The 16228-nt window shown below is 38.7% G+C and overlaps 1 protein-coding gene across 1 annotated transcript; it reads left to right on the top strand.

Moving 5' to 3' along the window:
* The first annotated feature begins 2414 nt into the window (after positions 1–2414).
* LOC108693004 (multiple epidermal growth factor-like domains protein 8) lies at positions 2415–15085 on the top strand. The gene is made up of 15 exons (XM_018201631.1): positions 2415–2619; positions 2701–2864; positions 3195–3472; positions 3650–3834; positions 4046–4355; positions 4675–4916; positions 5260–5493; positions 5615–5902; positions 6001–6138; positions 6219–6463; positions 6565–7182; positions 7456–8682; positions 8974–12913; positions 13375–13562; positions 13844–15085. Exons 1-15 carry the CDS (start codon positions 2415–2417, stop codon positions 14672–14674), a joined length of 9093 nt encoding a protein of 3030 aa, XP_018057120.1. The 3' UTR covers positions 14675–15085.
* Positions 15086–16228: the final 1143 nt, after the last annotated feature.

The following is a 16228-nucleotide window of genomic DNA, read 5'->3' as shown; positions in this document are numbered from 1 at the left end:
TATATTATTTGTTATATACATGTGTTAATTATATTATTTTATAATAGAATGAAATACATAATTTCGAACATGATACAATTTTGAACAAAATAAGTATCTGAATCTAATTTTGAAGTTTTAGTTTAGGAATCTTGATGTCTCTAATCTCATTGTATAAAGAGATTCTTTGATATTAAAAAATATCAAAGAAAAACCCAATAAACGAGAATGAATTGAAAAAGATTGAAATGAATTCAAATTTTAAGAAATACGCATTCGCAAAATAAATTTTTTCAATTCAAATGTACTTTTATCCATTTATAGGAATTGCATAAAATATATTTCAATCTATAAATAATATCAGCTTTTTCTGTGCATTTGATCGTGAATACTATTCAATTCAAATTTCTGGATAGGAAATCCAATTGCATTCAGTTGAATCTAATTGTATAAAAAAGATTTTTTTATTCAATTGGATTCAGTTAGACGCATAGAAATTTCAATTCATTTTAATCCGTCTCGATTATTGAGGAATCAAACTTGAGTTTCTAAAATTGGATTTTAATAAATCTTATTTCATTGATCAGAACTGTACCATATTCGATATTATATCCTACTCTTCATATATTATATTATCTATATTATACTATATAATATAATTTTATTTATAAATATCAAGTATATAAAAAATTAAAAGCAGAAGAACTGCTGTATAATCGGCGCGCCGATGTCTGCAATAGTATCGATACTATCGACATATATCGCATTATCATCGTTATTTAAATAATAAGCGTCCATAATGGACGCCGATGCTTCCCCCACTCCAAGCGCTACCATAAAAAGCAATGTACACAGCGGGGCAGTCGAACAAGGCGAAGCACCGTGCCGATTCGCGACGTTTTGCGGCGCGTTTACGTCACGGTCGCTTACAGTTCTGACACATTTCGTCCAGTTTCATCGCCTGTGACTTGTCGCATGTTTCTCATCCGCGACGAAGATTTAAGACAAGGTTGTCATTAACAAGCTTGGTGCTTCGCACTCAATACCATTCGGTCCATTCGGGCAGCTCACAACTTTCCCCTCCCGGTGATGTTTTGATACATTCTCGTCTCTATCCCTCGTTTTCCCTCTTTCATCCATCCTTTCTCCCTCCATCTCTGCTGGAGAATACCGCGCGACTCCGTCCCGTTGACAGAGGTGTGACCATTTAATTCCCAAGATTTTACTTGGGTTCTGCGACTTTTCCGTCTCTTTTCGCGAGAACAAGTGCAAGACTAATTCCCCTGGAGCTTATTATGCTACACTCGACATCACCGTCGCCGTCGTCCTCGCAATAGGTGCGGAAAGTTCATGGGCACGTGTGTGCGTGTGTGTGTATGTGTGTGCGCGCATGTGTATTCGCGACGGATGCGTGTGCAAGAGTGTGCGTGTATGTCATTTGCTTATTTGTGCTTATTTGCAAATTGATCAGGAGCCGAGGGCCTTGCGTTCTCGCGCGATGCTGGCTCGCGCTCTGGGAGATTGTCCTTCAACACGTTGCACGACGTGTACATTACGAATGTTTCACACGCTCACTCGTGACTTGTTAAGATATTGTCGATCGTCGGGTGTTCCTCTGGAAAACTTAACAATATTCTCCAAGCACTGATTTATGCGGCGACAAGTTTTAGTATAAAGTGCATTAGTGACGATACAATCCCTTCGATTTGTGACTTTGCACTGTCTTGCAAAATAATTAAAAAATGTCACTATACCTAAGATTTGACATTATCTTATCAAGTAAAAGTTGAAACAGTCTATAATATATTTTATCATAAATTCTAGAGTAAAAAGTTATTGCTGTATTGATATGTTATGCTACATTAATATAATATTGACATTGCAAAATTCAAGGATAATACTTCGGCTGTATTTTTAACATGTGTTTGCTATTTGCACTAAGCATATGCTAATAGCATATGTCTGACACAATGTTAGTGTACATTATATATATAGCGCGAACTCAATGTGTTAGAAAAACAGTCAATGCGTCATCCTTAAGTTTTACAATATTAATATATCAATGTATAATATCCATTACAAATAAAACACAGTAAATATTTTTAAAACTTGAGATATCTGAGAACACTGAGCATTGTAAAATAGTTTTAAAGTCTAATCATGTAACATTTTGTATTTTGTAAATTACATTGTGTGATAATCTCTATAATATAGCATGCAGCTGTGTAAATTTGTTCTTGAGCGAATGAAGATGTTCTTTATCTAAAACTGTTGTAAAAACTCAATGACACATAAATTAAGAAGTTGTATGTTTTTTTTTTTTTTCAGATATGACTCTTTTTGTAAATACGTCGCGTAATTGCTCAAGAAATTATTTAATATCTACGAATGATGACCTATGTGCTGTTAAACGACATTGAGGTGAACACGCTGTGATGGGGTGGACGATATCCACCATAGCATGGATTGTAATATGGAGTTGCTTGTTGCCGGGCTTCTATTTAGCTCCACAGGCATCTCCAAAACAAGTGCCATGCGATAAGACGAGAAAAGTTTTCACGGAGTCATGGGGAATCATCAGTGATGGGCCAATGGGCTCGAATTATACTCAAGATTCTCATTGTGAATGGCTCATTAAAGGTACGGATGAAAGGACTTATTGTTCTTTAAATAGTAAAGTAAAATTATAATATAGAATTTATATTCTATATCTCGTTGTAGCTAACCATAGCCGCCAATTTATTACATTAAGTTTTCGGACAATGGGCACAGAATGCAGTTATGATTATGTGTTTGTTTATGATGGGGATTCCTTTCGTTCACCACTTCTAGGTAGCTTCAGTGGTAAGACAGAACCGCAGCAAGTGACATCATCATCTGGTTATGTAAGTATATTCCACAGAATAACATTAGATAATTGTTTTGCAGATTTATGATTTCACAATATCGCATAGTTTACGTTAATAATTAATGTTATGAATTAATAATTAGTGGTATGAATTAAATATGAAAAATTGTTATTAATAAGAAATTACGAAAACTAATTATAAATATAAAAATATATAACGAAATAATATAATTGAAATATAATGTAAGTTATTACTAAACTCACGCAACAATAATGAATAAAAGTGAAACATTACACAAAATATTATCATGATATAAAATATTGTTGAATTTTATAAAATATTCTAACGTTACTATTTTTTTTATAGATGTTGATATTATTATATAGTGACACAAATTACGTCCTAGATGGTTTCCATGCAGAATTTTCGGTCACGAATTGCCCGAACAATTGTACTCATCATGGAAAGTGTATTAATAATACGTGCTTCTGCGAAAATGATTGGGGAAGCAAAGATTGTTCCCGAGCTCTCTGTCCAAACAATTGCAATCAAGCGGGTATTTGCGGGATAAAAAGATGCAAATGCAAAGATGGATACTCTGGACAATCTTGTTCGTTGCACAAAACGCATCCTGAAGGAAATCGGTATGTGTTATCCTTAAATTACATCTTTATGTTTTTGTACTTATGTTATTATTTAATAACAAAATAACCAATTTTTCTTATTTTTTTTTGTATTAAATTTTGCGTACATTAATACGTAAAATAAATGGATGAGACATATACAAATAAAAAATTTCAATAATCTAATTATTTATGTAGATGGCATTGGCTCTCACATTCAGAAGGTGGACTAAGGCCACGCGCAGCTCATACAGCGATCTATGTTCAAGAAACAGACTCACTTTATGTTTTTGGCGGCTATGATCTCAATTATATACTCAGTGACTTAGAAGTATATAGGTTTAGCACAAGTGAATGGGAAGATGAATATGGAAGTATATTAGGTAAATTAATGCACAAATTTCACGTAAGAATTTCAAAACATCTCTTATTTATAATTTCTTTGCAATTGTATTTTCATTATATTTTTGTTTTTTTTTCTAACGTGTATACAATAATTTAATTATAATAAATGTAGAATGTGATAAAATTCTTTCTACTTTGAATATTAAATCAAAAAATGAAAATAACTTCTCAACATTGTTTTACATTTAGAAGGCGCCGCATCTGCTGAATATTTAGATCCTACATTGATCGCTACCGAATTACAACGCCATCCTGGTGCCAAAGAGATATACGGCCTACCAACGACATCTTTATTCTGGAAGGTGCTTTATAGTATTAAAGATAACAATACTTTTGGCCTGCTCGATCGGACTGCTGACAGTCAACACTCGCGAGAATTTAGGAACATGCCTAAGGAAACCGAAAAAAGCAGAAGCACCATTAGAATCGATAGGAACGGTGATCCAAGAAGAAAGCATCCCCGAAATATAAGACCGCGATATTCGCAAATGTCAACAAGGTAGTAAGTGACTCACTCATTAATTTAATATCTTGAAAACAATCTTGGAAATTGGGGACAATACATTGTTGATTTTATATTTTGCTTATGTAAAGATATAAAAGATAATGGTAAGATCTATATATACATACAAAAAACTTATCATATTCTTTTAATTGGAATTTAATTAGAATAATAAATAAAAACTCGTCAATTAGTCAAAAGTGATCGTTAGAATAATTTCGTTTAAAGTTTTGTATGTCTGTAATTCTTTTGCTTTCTATTTGTACAGTTAGATTTAAATTAATATTTTATTACATAATGTTTGTATTTATTAAAGATATCGCAGAAACTTGGAAAACCTGTATAGAGAACGTGATGCAACAGATATGCAGAACGAAGACGTAAAATGGGAGGAACAAATCGTAGCGGGATCCGCGGAGGAGAATGTTTTTGTTCCAGAATTTACGGATTCAAAATTAACCACAAGTGATTCGTTGAAAGAGGAAGTTACAGAGCCAACTGTTGACGAATTGCCTAAACCGAGTCCTCGATATGGTCATGCTGCGTGCAAATACCAAGGTCTGTCAGCATTTATTATATTTTTTATATTTATATTTATTATATTTTTTAGTTAAAATAAAATGAATAGTTGACCTTGTTTCAGAAAACATTTCTATTTTTATTTTATTTGAATCAATATCGAAACTGGTATTGCGTTGTGACATAATAAATCTAAGAGTGAAAATAAAAGAAGAAATTTTTTATAGTAGCATTTATTAAAAATATAGATGAAAAAATGAAAAAGATTATATAAAATTACTGTTATTTATTATCATTGCATTATTTAAACAAACTAACGTATGATTTATAATCATAAAATTGTAACCAACACTTTAAACAAATAAAATCTTTATATTTTCAGATGGTTTTGTGATCTACGGAGGAAAGGTGGAAGATGGTACTCTATCGAATGAATTGTGGCATTATAATGTGATAAAACGCATGTGGACATTACGCGCTAAAAACTCCCCTTTCTACCCGCCCAGCCTCACAAGGCACACTCTAACTTTGGCAGGTGACTACATCTATCTATTCGGAGGCAGTACTGTTGACGGAGAGTTTTCATCCAGCTTATATAAAATCAAGTTGCGCTTATGTAAGTTTAAATTTATTGCCAATTTATTAAAGCAAAAAAATCTAAAAAATGTATATTTATATAATTTCTATATATGAGATATGTACAAAAAAATATTAGCATAATTAACTCATAATTAAAGCGGATCCTACGGCGATTAATGAAAGATGGATAGAAGTACGACCTCGAGGCGGTAAGGAACTTGACGTACGCGTGGTAGCGCATTCGTCTGTATATCATCGTGCTACCAATTCCCTCCTGGTGTACGGCGGCGTGGTCGCCAGCGTCGCCCGTTTCAGTAAATTATCGGACCGAATGTTCGTCTTTCAATTAGATAGAAAGGTCTGGTCCGAGATTCATTATCCAAGAGCGCACTTGCGAGAGACATATGTGCCAAGAGAACGCGCCTTCCACACATGTAATATCATAGGTAATTACTTGTTATTAAATAGAATAATTTTTAGAAATAAAATATATGAATGTATTATATATGTAAAATACATAATTTTTTATTTATTATTATGACAGGAAATTATCTGGTAGTATTCGGCGGATATTCTCATAGACATAACAAAGAGGAGATCTGTTACGATAATCAAATGTATCTTTATCATCTTGGCTGTCACACTTGGGTGAGCCACGAAGTGTTAGGCTTAAATGATAAAGGTAAAATAAATTAATTTAATTTACATATTTTACATATGTTATACGTTTATGTCGATTTAAATTTGTTTTTCTACTTTTAGATTCTCGTTATCCTAAGCAACAAGGTGTATTCGCTCATGCGGCAGATGTGCGTAACGGAAATACTTTGTTGCTCGTTGGTGGATATCATGGCAATGTAAATGCAGATCTTCTTGCATACACTTTACCACCTATGTTAGCACCGGGAGACGAGGATTACATTGAGCCAGAGCAAATTTGCTCGAGGCACAAAAGCCTAATGGAGTGCGCAGCAAATCCAGAATGTGGCTGGTGTTCCGCGGATGAGGTATTTTATTCATTAATCTCGTTATACTTATTCATAAAGTTATATTCATAAAGTAACTTTTGTTTGTATGCTCTGATGTATGAAATTTCTTGACATTGCAGATATGCTATGGTCGGACGATAGGCAGTAATTGTACGACGAACTTACAAACGACGCGCTGTCCGGGAGTTTGTCCGGCTCTAGGCGATTGTCATTCTTGCCTAATACACGGTCAACCTGGTGGTGGTTGGGGCACGAATTTTCGCGGCAGGAAATCCGTCTCAAATAAGCTAAATTTAGGCACGTGTACTTGGTGTGTCCAAAATGCCCGCTGTCACCACAAAGATGACAATTACGGGGTATGCGGCCTGCGAGACGACACGCCTTCGCAGATACCAGGCTGGTGGGGCTCAAAAGGCACGGAGATTACCAAGGCCGAAGAATGTCGAGAAATGGATAAAAGGCCGGGTTTGACTTTTCTCAAGTACAAGCCACCAGTGAACTTCAGCCAACCTGACTCAGTCGCTATAGTGAATGCGACCACGGTTGACTTTAATGTACCATCCATGCAAGGTGCGAAGACAGAATCGGCATTGGGCGGCGAAATGATTGCCAGGTTGACTGGTTTTCTTAGACCGCCAAATTATTTTTGGGACAGCGCGGCGGAGCACCTGAAAATTTGCGTCAGTTATAACAGCGCGACACTTCACGTGTCGCGAAATGATGATCCTGATAAGCTGGTGAGTTATTCTTATTATTTAGCAACTTTGATAGTTTCTAATTGTATTGGAAAATAAAGAAATAAAAATTATAATAAAAATATTACAAGACAGTGTGTGAAAGGAAAAAGCAGATTTAAAATCATTTAAAATCATTTTATTTTTATTTATTGAAGAGGAAATTTGTTAATATATTGAAATATTCTTGTTCGCGCGCATGAACTGGTCAAACGACTTCGATATTTTCAAGTTCTGCTGAAATTTAACTACCCATAATTTTTAATTTTTACTCAGGAATTAGTCGCCAATCTAACTGCAGAGACATCACAGTGTATACCGACGACATGGCCAGGTGAAGATTCGATGGAATTGCAATCGGGTCGTTATTTGTTGGACTTCGAATCGAAAAGAATGGTGACCACGAGCTACGCTTATGCGAGTAAAATGGAAATCGTACATAACAAGAATATGGAAAATGGAAAGGTCTTTACTTTCGAATACTTGGAACCGTATCAGAACGGTTCTTGTCATCAATACAATAACTGTCTGCATTGTTTGACTGACTCTTCGTGTGGTTGGTGCGATATTACCAACGAATGTCTACCGCGCTCCGTCAATGAAACAGAGAGCTGCGTAAAAGATATAGAGTGGGATAAGGAGCACGGCGAGACAATACGTGAATGGCACTATTTGACGATCACGCCTTCAGCGTGCGCTAACTGTTCCAATTACATCTCCTGTGAGTCATGCGTGAACACTAAACTATGTGAGTGGTGGACGGAAGAGGCGAGATGCGCACGAATCGGTCGATTGCCTAACGCCGTGGTGAGTCTGTACGAGTGTCCGATTCCATGCCGACAACGCTCCAATTGCACAAAGTGCCTAGATGAGCGTGGCAGATGCGTGTGGTGCGAGGCCACACAGGAATGTTTCTCATTCTCGGTATACACATCAGAATACCAATTCGGTCTGTGCCGAGAATGGATGGACCAGGCGGGCCTAATGGGTGTCACGTCGCGCAGTGGTTCGTCGCTCACTGGTAATGATCAGTGCAAGAGTTGCAGTCGGCACTCCAACTGCTCCAGTTGTCTGCATTCACTCAGCTGCGGCTGGTGCTATAGTCTGGAGAATCCTATCACTGGCGTGTGCGTGCAAGGCGACTTCAATCAGGCTCATGTCAATTGCAGTGCGATCATCAATGAGTATCGAAACAGCAGTCTGAACGCTGATGAGTCTGGCTGGGCATACGCGCAATGCCCGGATGTGGATGAATGTGATCTCGGCCTGCACGATTGCCATCCCGATGCACTTTGCACCAATACTCACGGCAGCTTTAGTTGTCAATGCAAACGCGGTTTTAATGGCGATGGCAAAGAGAATTGTACCAAGACTTGCTATGAGAGATGCGTCAACGGATATTGCAGCGAAGCGCCGGATTACAAGTGTGAGTGCAATCTGGGCTGGACCGGACCGGATTGTCGAACCAACTGCGGTTGTTATAACCATTCTACGTGCTTGCAGGTAAACAATGATCGCATATAAAAAATACAATGGATTTTGTGAATTTTCGAGAATTAACAATAAAAAAATGAATTTGTTTTCAAAATTCACAAAATCCATTGTATTTTTAATTAATCTGTAATTGGAACATAGTCCTGGTGATGCTGGGAATAATTAAAAAATATTTTTACAAATAATAAATTTTATCAATAATATTTTGTTTCCAAAAATATATGTTTCCAATACAGAATAACAATATTACTATCAATTTTTTTATCATATGTTTAAGCATCTTAATTTTTGGATTTTCAGGGACCAGGCATTTGCGACGAATGTCAAGACTGGACGATTGGACGTTATTGCGAAGAATGTAAGGCAGGAAGTTATGGAAACGCAACGACACCATTGGGTTGTCGCGAATGCAATTGCAATGGGCATGGCGATGTGGAGCTCGACGTTTGCGATCGGCAGACTGGTATGTGTTTTTGCCGCGATAACACTGAAGGCGATAAGTGTCAGCGTTGCAAACGGGGCTATTACGGGGATCCGCGTAATGGCGGGATGTGTTACTACGGCTGCATGTCTCGAGGTATGTTGGGCGGCGAAGGGAACGGTAAGCAAGGTCTTGGTAGTCGACATTCGCAATCTTCGCTTTGGGACAATTACGTAGGCGACTCACCGACAAGAGAGTGTCTCTGGATTGTTGGCCCCGAAACGGAGCTCTCTTTAGATGCGACCATTCCGACAATTCAAAGCGTGATACAATTCACTATCCATGATGATATTAACGTAAGTTGCCAGGAGAACAGCGTGTATGTGTATGATGGTCTGCCCGAATTCGTCTCATCTACCGGTGGTCATCAGAGCCAATTACTGGGCGTGTACTGCACTGAAAGCACCAACTATCCAGTCACGGTGGAGGCCAAATCCGGATTTTTAACAGTACACTATAAGCAACTGGACGAAGTGGAGGGTTTTAATGCGAGCTATGTGATCATGACGTGCAATAACTGCCCGGGAAACCGCGAGTGCCGCAATGGCAACTGCCTCTGCAAATCCGGTTACGTCGGCATCAACTGCAATGTTGAGATCTGTCCGGAAAATTGTACTGCTTCCGAGAAACGCGGCGTCTGCGACAAGGGCTATGGACGTTGCGTTTGCGTGCCAGGTTACGGTGGACGCGATTGCTCTATCCCACTCAAAAACTATCAGCTAACATTCACGGAACTATTCAATTCAGAATATTTGGCCGATCATCAGGATCACTTGAGAAAAACGTTGCCACGCTTCGGACACAGCTTGGTGGCTGATCGACGCGGTAGTCTATGGATGTTCGGCGGTTATTCGCTCAGTCACGGACCTCTGAATGACATTAGACTTTTCGACACAAAAAATAATACATGGATGCAAGTAACAGTAGAATCTACCTCAGAGGCGTCCATGCCACAGGGTCGCTACTTTCACGCAGCTGAAATTGTGCATAGTAGACAACAGATCTACGTCTACGGTGGCCTGTCAATGAAGGACGAAGATGTACAAGGACTGTCGAACAATACTCTCAGTGACTTTTGGAAATTCAGTTTGCAGAACCAGCGATGGAGCCAAATTGTGCAGGACGAATTAAAAAAGGAGCCGCTGCCTCTGGCCGGTCATACGTTGACTTTGCGTAGAGATGGAGAGTCGGAAAGCCTGATTCTGATTGGTGGATTTAGTCCTAAATATGGATATCTTGACGTGATCTGGGAATTTAATCTAGAAACTGAGACTTGGGACACAGTGAACACTGTAGGGAACGGACCTGTAGGTGTTTACGGTCATTCCACAGTATATCACAGTAAGTCTGATAGTCTCTACGTTTTCGGTGGCTACACTTATGCGATAAACAGAACGTTTATTTCGAACAGATTATATGCCTTGAATTATAAAACACGAACGTGGTCAGTACTACCACCATTTGAAGACGAAATTACCGATGGCAATAGTTTACCTCAAGCTAGATTTCTTCATTCCGCGGTTACGACGGACGAATATATGGTGATATTTGGCGGCCGACAAAATCCTCACAACACTTCGGACTCGTTAATAGCGTACAAATACTCATGCAACCTGTGGATACGTTTGATAACGAAAGATACAGAAACGATCGGCAGTCCGCCACCACCAGCTTACGCCCACGCAATGACCCATGCCGATCCAGAGTCAAACGCCGTTTACGTTATTGGCGGCTTTGACGGTGGTATTAAGAGTCACGTCACATTGATTAACATACCGGAGGATTTATGCAATCTTTGGAAGGATAAGATCACATGTAGGAAATATTTCGGTTGCTCGTTCTGCGCTGTCACTACTCTCAATGGCACCAACATTTCCCTCTGTTTCTCGAATGAGGTATCAAGCAACCGAGGTGACAAGTGTGACATCAACGTGACTCAAGCACAACGATCGAATGGAATATTTTGCAATTCGGACTGGATGGCGAGCAGAAAATGCCAGACCTTCAGGACATGCACGGAATGTCTGGCGGAGTGGCCATATTACAAAGACAACGAGCCTGTTTGCAAGTGGTGCACTAACTGTCCGCACGGTAAGTGCATCCCATCGGACAAAGATTGCAACGATCAGACACAGGACATGATGATTAGATGTGACACATCGGTAAGTAACGTGAATCAATGCGGGGAACGCTTGTGTCCAGCGAGCGATTGCGAGAAGTGTTACGGTCTGGATGAGTGTGTATGGACGAGGCAGGTATTGAAAACTAACGAATTAGGAATGGAGCTGACGGGCGAGCCTGTCTACGATTGGAATTGCGTGAAGATTAATATCTTCGAGCGGACTAGCATCAAAATGAGCAGCACTCAGTGTGAAAAGAGGTGCTCCGACCACAAAGATTGTAGGAGTTGTCTGAAGGGTACTGGAGCTGAAGGTGGATGGAGCGAATGTAGATGGTCTACACAATTGAACGAGTGCATCTCACCATCATATCAACCGCTTTATTGCGCCGGCGGTGTTTGCGGTTTAGTGTTGCGTAACGCTGATATGGACCACTGCCCGGAACCATGCTCAGTGTTCAAGCAGTGCAGCACCTGTCTGAAGCATTCGCATTGCGGCTGGTGCTCCTTGGACTCTGCTAATGTAACCGGTCAAGGAATATGCACAGAAGGATCACTTGAAGCACCGGCGGATCATCCAGCGGGAGGTACCTGCGAAATGCTTTATCGTCAACACTTTCCAGAAGTCGAGCCGCCAATCACCACAACGTTGCATCCATATCATGTGGACTCTTCAGAAACGCAGGATAATGTTACGATGTCGTTGCTCGTCACGGTATCAAAACCAGATTTCTCGTGGCATTACGTCCGCTGTCCTCCGGAGAACGAGTGCGAGAACGGACATCACACGTGTTCACCGAAGAGCGAGAAGTGTTTTGACTTGGAGGAGGGCTTCGAATGCAAATGCGGGGATGGATATAAGACCGAAACCACCTGGGGGAACGATTTTGGTAAGAAAATTTGCGTGCCCATGTGTACACAGGGTTGCGTGAGAGGCACATGTGTGAAGCCCGACCTATGCCGTTGTGACTTTGGTTATGTCGGTTCGAATTGCTCCATCCAATGCCAATGCAACGGCCATAGCGATTGTGCTGGTCCAGACAAGCTCGATAATTGCACAAAATGTCATAATAACACGATGGGAAAACAATGTGAGAAATGTCTACCATTATACGTCGGCAATCCTGCGGACAACGGTCAGTGCGTGCCATGTCTCGAATATTGCAATGGACACACTCGGATCTGCATCAACGACAACGTGACCGTGCCCGATCCGAATTCGGTAGACAAGATGTCGATAGAGAAGTTGAGTAGACAACTGGAAGAAGGACCGGTGGCAAAAGCGAAATGCATCAATTGCGGGAACAACACAAGGGGCGACAAATGCGGCGAATGCATGACCGGATACTTTCGAGGGACAGAAGACCTCCGAGACGTGTGTCGGCCTTGTGAATGTCACGGCCATGGCTTCACGTGCGATCCTGTCACTGGCGAGAAGTGCAACTGTGGCAACAATACCGAGAGCGAACCTTCCTGCATGAGTGGTCCTATAAAGGGTACGAACATGGGCGGCACACCGTGCTGGATGGTGCAATGCAGCAAGTGCAGAGAGAATTATGCCGGCACCCCGACAATGGGCCATCAATGCTACAAAACCGTCACAGTCGACAATAAAATGTGTTTCGACTCGAAATTAATAGGTGAGCATACAATCTTGCAAACAGATTAAATTTTCATATCATCATAACGATAATTAATATGTCTAACGCACAAAAATTATATAATATTCTGTACAATTTTTTTTATTTTTTAGTAAATTTTACAGTTCACTCGTAATGATACATTTTTATTTCCAAGTAACTTAGGTGCTGTTTTTTTTCTTTAATATGAAAATAAATAATGTTAACGTTAATATATACTAATCAATATTACTTTGATTAAAAATATTGATTACAATTTCGATCTCACTTCAATATGTATGTTTGTACTTACTCATTTGACACTTTTGTCAAGTAATTGTTTTTCTTAAATTGCAACGTTCTATTTTGTGGGAGCATCTTACGTATCCTTCGGTTCGTATCTTCTCTCTTCTACTATAAGCTGTTTGACAGTCTGCCATTTTCGCGTATCTAAAAGAAGACCTTACTTTTTCCTATTTCAGACGAATGCAAGATGAAGCCGAAGCCTCTAAACCCTGGCCAAACCGTCTTCTACATGGTGCAACCACGATTCATGAACGTGGACATCAGAGTGATGGTGGATGTCACCCAAGGTGCTTTGAATCTATTCTTGAGTCCGCGAGATGATTCCTTCGTTGTCATTTTAAATTCAACGACTGGATATCAAGAAGTACGTTTAATCTTTTAATCTTTTCTATTCTATTGGTTTTTTTTTTACTATTTTGTTTTTTTTAAAGCTCGTTTTATATTTTAAAATTTTTAATTCTTAAACAATCTATAATTTTGGATTTTTTTGCCTTTATGCTAATATCAAAAAATCAATATAAGTTTGCTACATCAACTTTATCATTCATTATACGTAACAAATTTATGATTTTCGCATATTTATAAATTTTATAATGCATTTATTTATCTATCAAAAAAAATGTCTAAAATATTTATTATCCGCAGGTTGAACTAGATAACAGGTTCAGATTACGGCCTGATCAGCCTTCTAACAGATTCCGGATTGTTGAGTTTCATCCTCACCTTGGTGCGGCGATTAATGGCTCTACCATGGAGCCGATTCGATGGAACACCGGACAACAGTATTTCGTGATGGAGCACTGGCTAGAGGATAATCTTGCCAGCTTTTTGACGATCGAGAGGCGAAACACTTTTCTGGTGATACATAATCTAACAAATCGATTGGTATTGACATTGCCACAAGACAAACACGAGTTGGGCCAGACCAAGTTTCACATCGTGCTACAAGCGATCGATCCGGTGAATCCGGAGCTGAATGGTCGCGCCGCCTACGGGATGATTTTCTTCCGTCAGGATCAGTTGCACATCGATCTATTCGTCTTCTTCTCATGTTTCTTCTCCTGCTTCTTTCTATTCTTGGCGGGATGCGTGGTTGCGTGGAAGGCGAAGCAGTCGGCAGATTTACGTCGTGCTCGACGTCGACACGTCGTAGAAATGTTGCATATGGCGAAGCGACCGTTTGCCTCAGCGACAATACTCTACGATCGGGACGGCGGCGAGTGTAGCCCGAACTCGCCGCAGCGTAAGGGCAGACGAGGCAAACACGTGAACTTTCACAGCGATGTGAGACCGGTGGCTGTCGAGCCTACCGATGACGGTGTTGCGGCAGTGGCGACAGTGTTCATCAGGTTACCCGGCGGTCGCCAAGCTCCCGTCAAACTTGCTCTGGGCAGTTCGCTCATACTCTTGACTAGAGTCTACCCTGTCAATAGCAGAGTGTTTTTAAGACGTAGAAACAGTCATGCGACGAACTGAACTCACGTTACAGTGGAATCTCGATCTCGATGGCTTTCGAATTCCACATCTCGGACACAGATATTCTCGTTAAACTCTTCTGAAGCATCGATAAGAGTTACTGACGTTTGAGCAATTTGCTACAAATTATAGCTGTAATAAAATTTGGGTATAATGGACCTTGAATTAGTATGTAGATTTAATGGGCAGCTTTCCTTTTTTGGGAGTTTTAACTGATGATAAAGATAATGGACGAAATGAACTCAGGATATAACGTGAATTTTAACAAAATATACGTATTTTACTATCGGAATATCTTGCATACCGTTTATCCATTTTATCTTTTCTATTAGAAAACTTCTCTTGTTTTTTGGTTGATTTCACACATTGATTGGCAACAGGAATAGTAATATTGAATCTATAAAAAAAATGCAGGCATATAAAATAAATATTAACTGTAAGATTCTATCGAATTTTATTAGATTATACAAATGTTAAATTCATGGATTTGGAAACTGTTAAAAAAGGTTTTCAAAATCATGAATAGAATCTATACATGTAAAAATTCGCAAATTTTTAAAATTTGTCTATTAAAATTCTAAGATTTTTATGCAATTAGAATTCAAATAAGAAAATACATATATTTTATAATTTATTGAGATTCAGAAAAACTTGCTAAAAATTCGAGTTCTTCTAAAGAACATAATTACATAAACATAAACGAAAATGTGTAACGGATTCAAGGATCTTGTATCGTAGGTCTGTGAATCGAGCGATGATTATTGTTTTTTTTTTTTAACTAGAGATTTAATGTATACGTAGTACAAGAGGTATTGATCGTAAGATTATTTAATCTAAATATATATAATATATTGTCGTATACCATTCCATGACGAGACTGTACGTTTGTATATACAACAATCTGTAATTATATATTAATTCGTACTTTATACATTTTTGTAGAAACATTTTACGAGGCGTGGCTTCGCGTCATGGAACATTCGTGACTATTCTCGGAAAAGAAGATGAAATCGATTTTTTTCGATTTGTATCGATTGAACGAACAGTATTAGAATTGTTGATTAGAGATGGAGCTCAACGATGTGTACGTTAATAAGGTTCCTATGCCAAATTGATTAGGATGAATACATGTTGAGCGTCCTAATATATAATATATTATTTATCGTAAGTGGATAAAGGAAGAAGGCGGAAAGTTTTATTCAAGAAAGAAATGTACATATAAATACATGAAAATTGCGAATGCGTGTTGCAAGCTTTTATAACTGGCGTTTGCGTACTGGTTGAAAGGCATACTTATACTCAGTAGGTTTGTTATCAGAGATAACGACTATGTATTAATCAAAACGTATAAGTAATGTGAATGCCGTAACGATATTGGCATTGACGTGCTTAATAGTTATCGTCGGAGGCACAAAAATGAGATAATGCAAAGATGGCGTTTTATTTCAAGTTCAAAAATTAGAAAAATAAAAATAAAAAATATGTAATAAAATGATCACCGATGAAGCGAAGTAAATTCTGTGGATAAAAAAAAATGCAACAGCAAAAATTCGT

The sequence above is a fragment of the Atta colombica genome, unplaced genomic scaffold (assembly GCF_001594045.1).
Source record: "Atta colombica isolate Treedump-2 unplaced genomic scaffold, Acol1.0 scaffold83, whole genome shotgun sequence".
Taxonomy (NCBI): Eukaryota; Metazoa; Arthropoda; class Insecta; order Hymenoptera; family Formicidae; genus Atta; species Atta colombica.
Note: the sequence above shows the minus strand (reverse complement) of the source record. Positions and strands in the feature narration are given on the sequence as shown.

Excerpts from the sequence above, each read along its gene's own strand:
- LOC108693004 (XM_018201631.1), top strand. The coding sequence starts at position 2,415 with ATGGGGTGGACGATATCCACCATAGCATGGATTGTAATATGGAGTTGC. Across the intron at positions 3,835-4,045 it reads TGAATATGGAAGTATATTAG|AAGGCGCCGCATCTGCTGAA; the intron begins GTAAATTAATGC and ends TTTTACATTTAG. Across the intron at positions 6,464-6,564 it reads GCTGGTGTTCCGCGGATGAG|ATATGCTATGGTCGGACGAT; the intron begins GTATTTTATTCA and ends TTGACATTGCAG.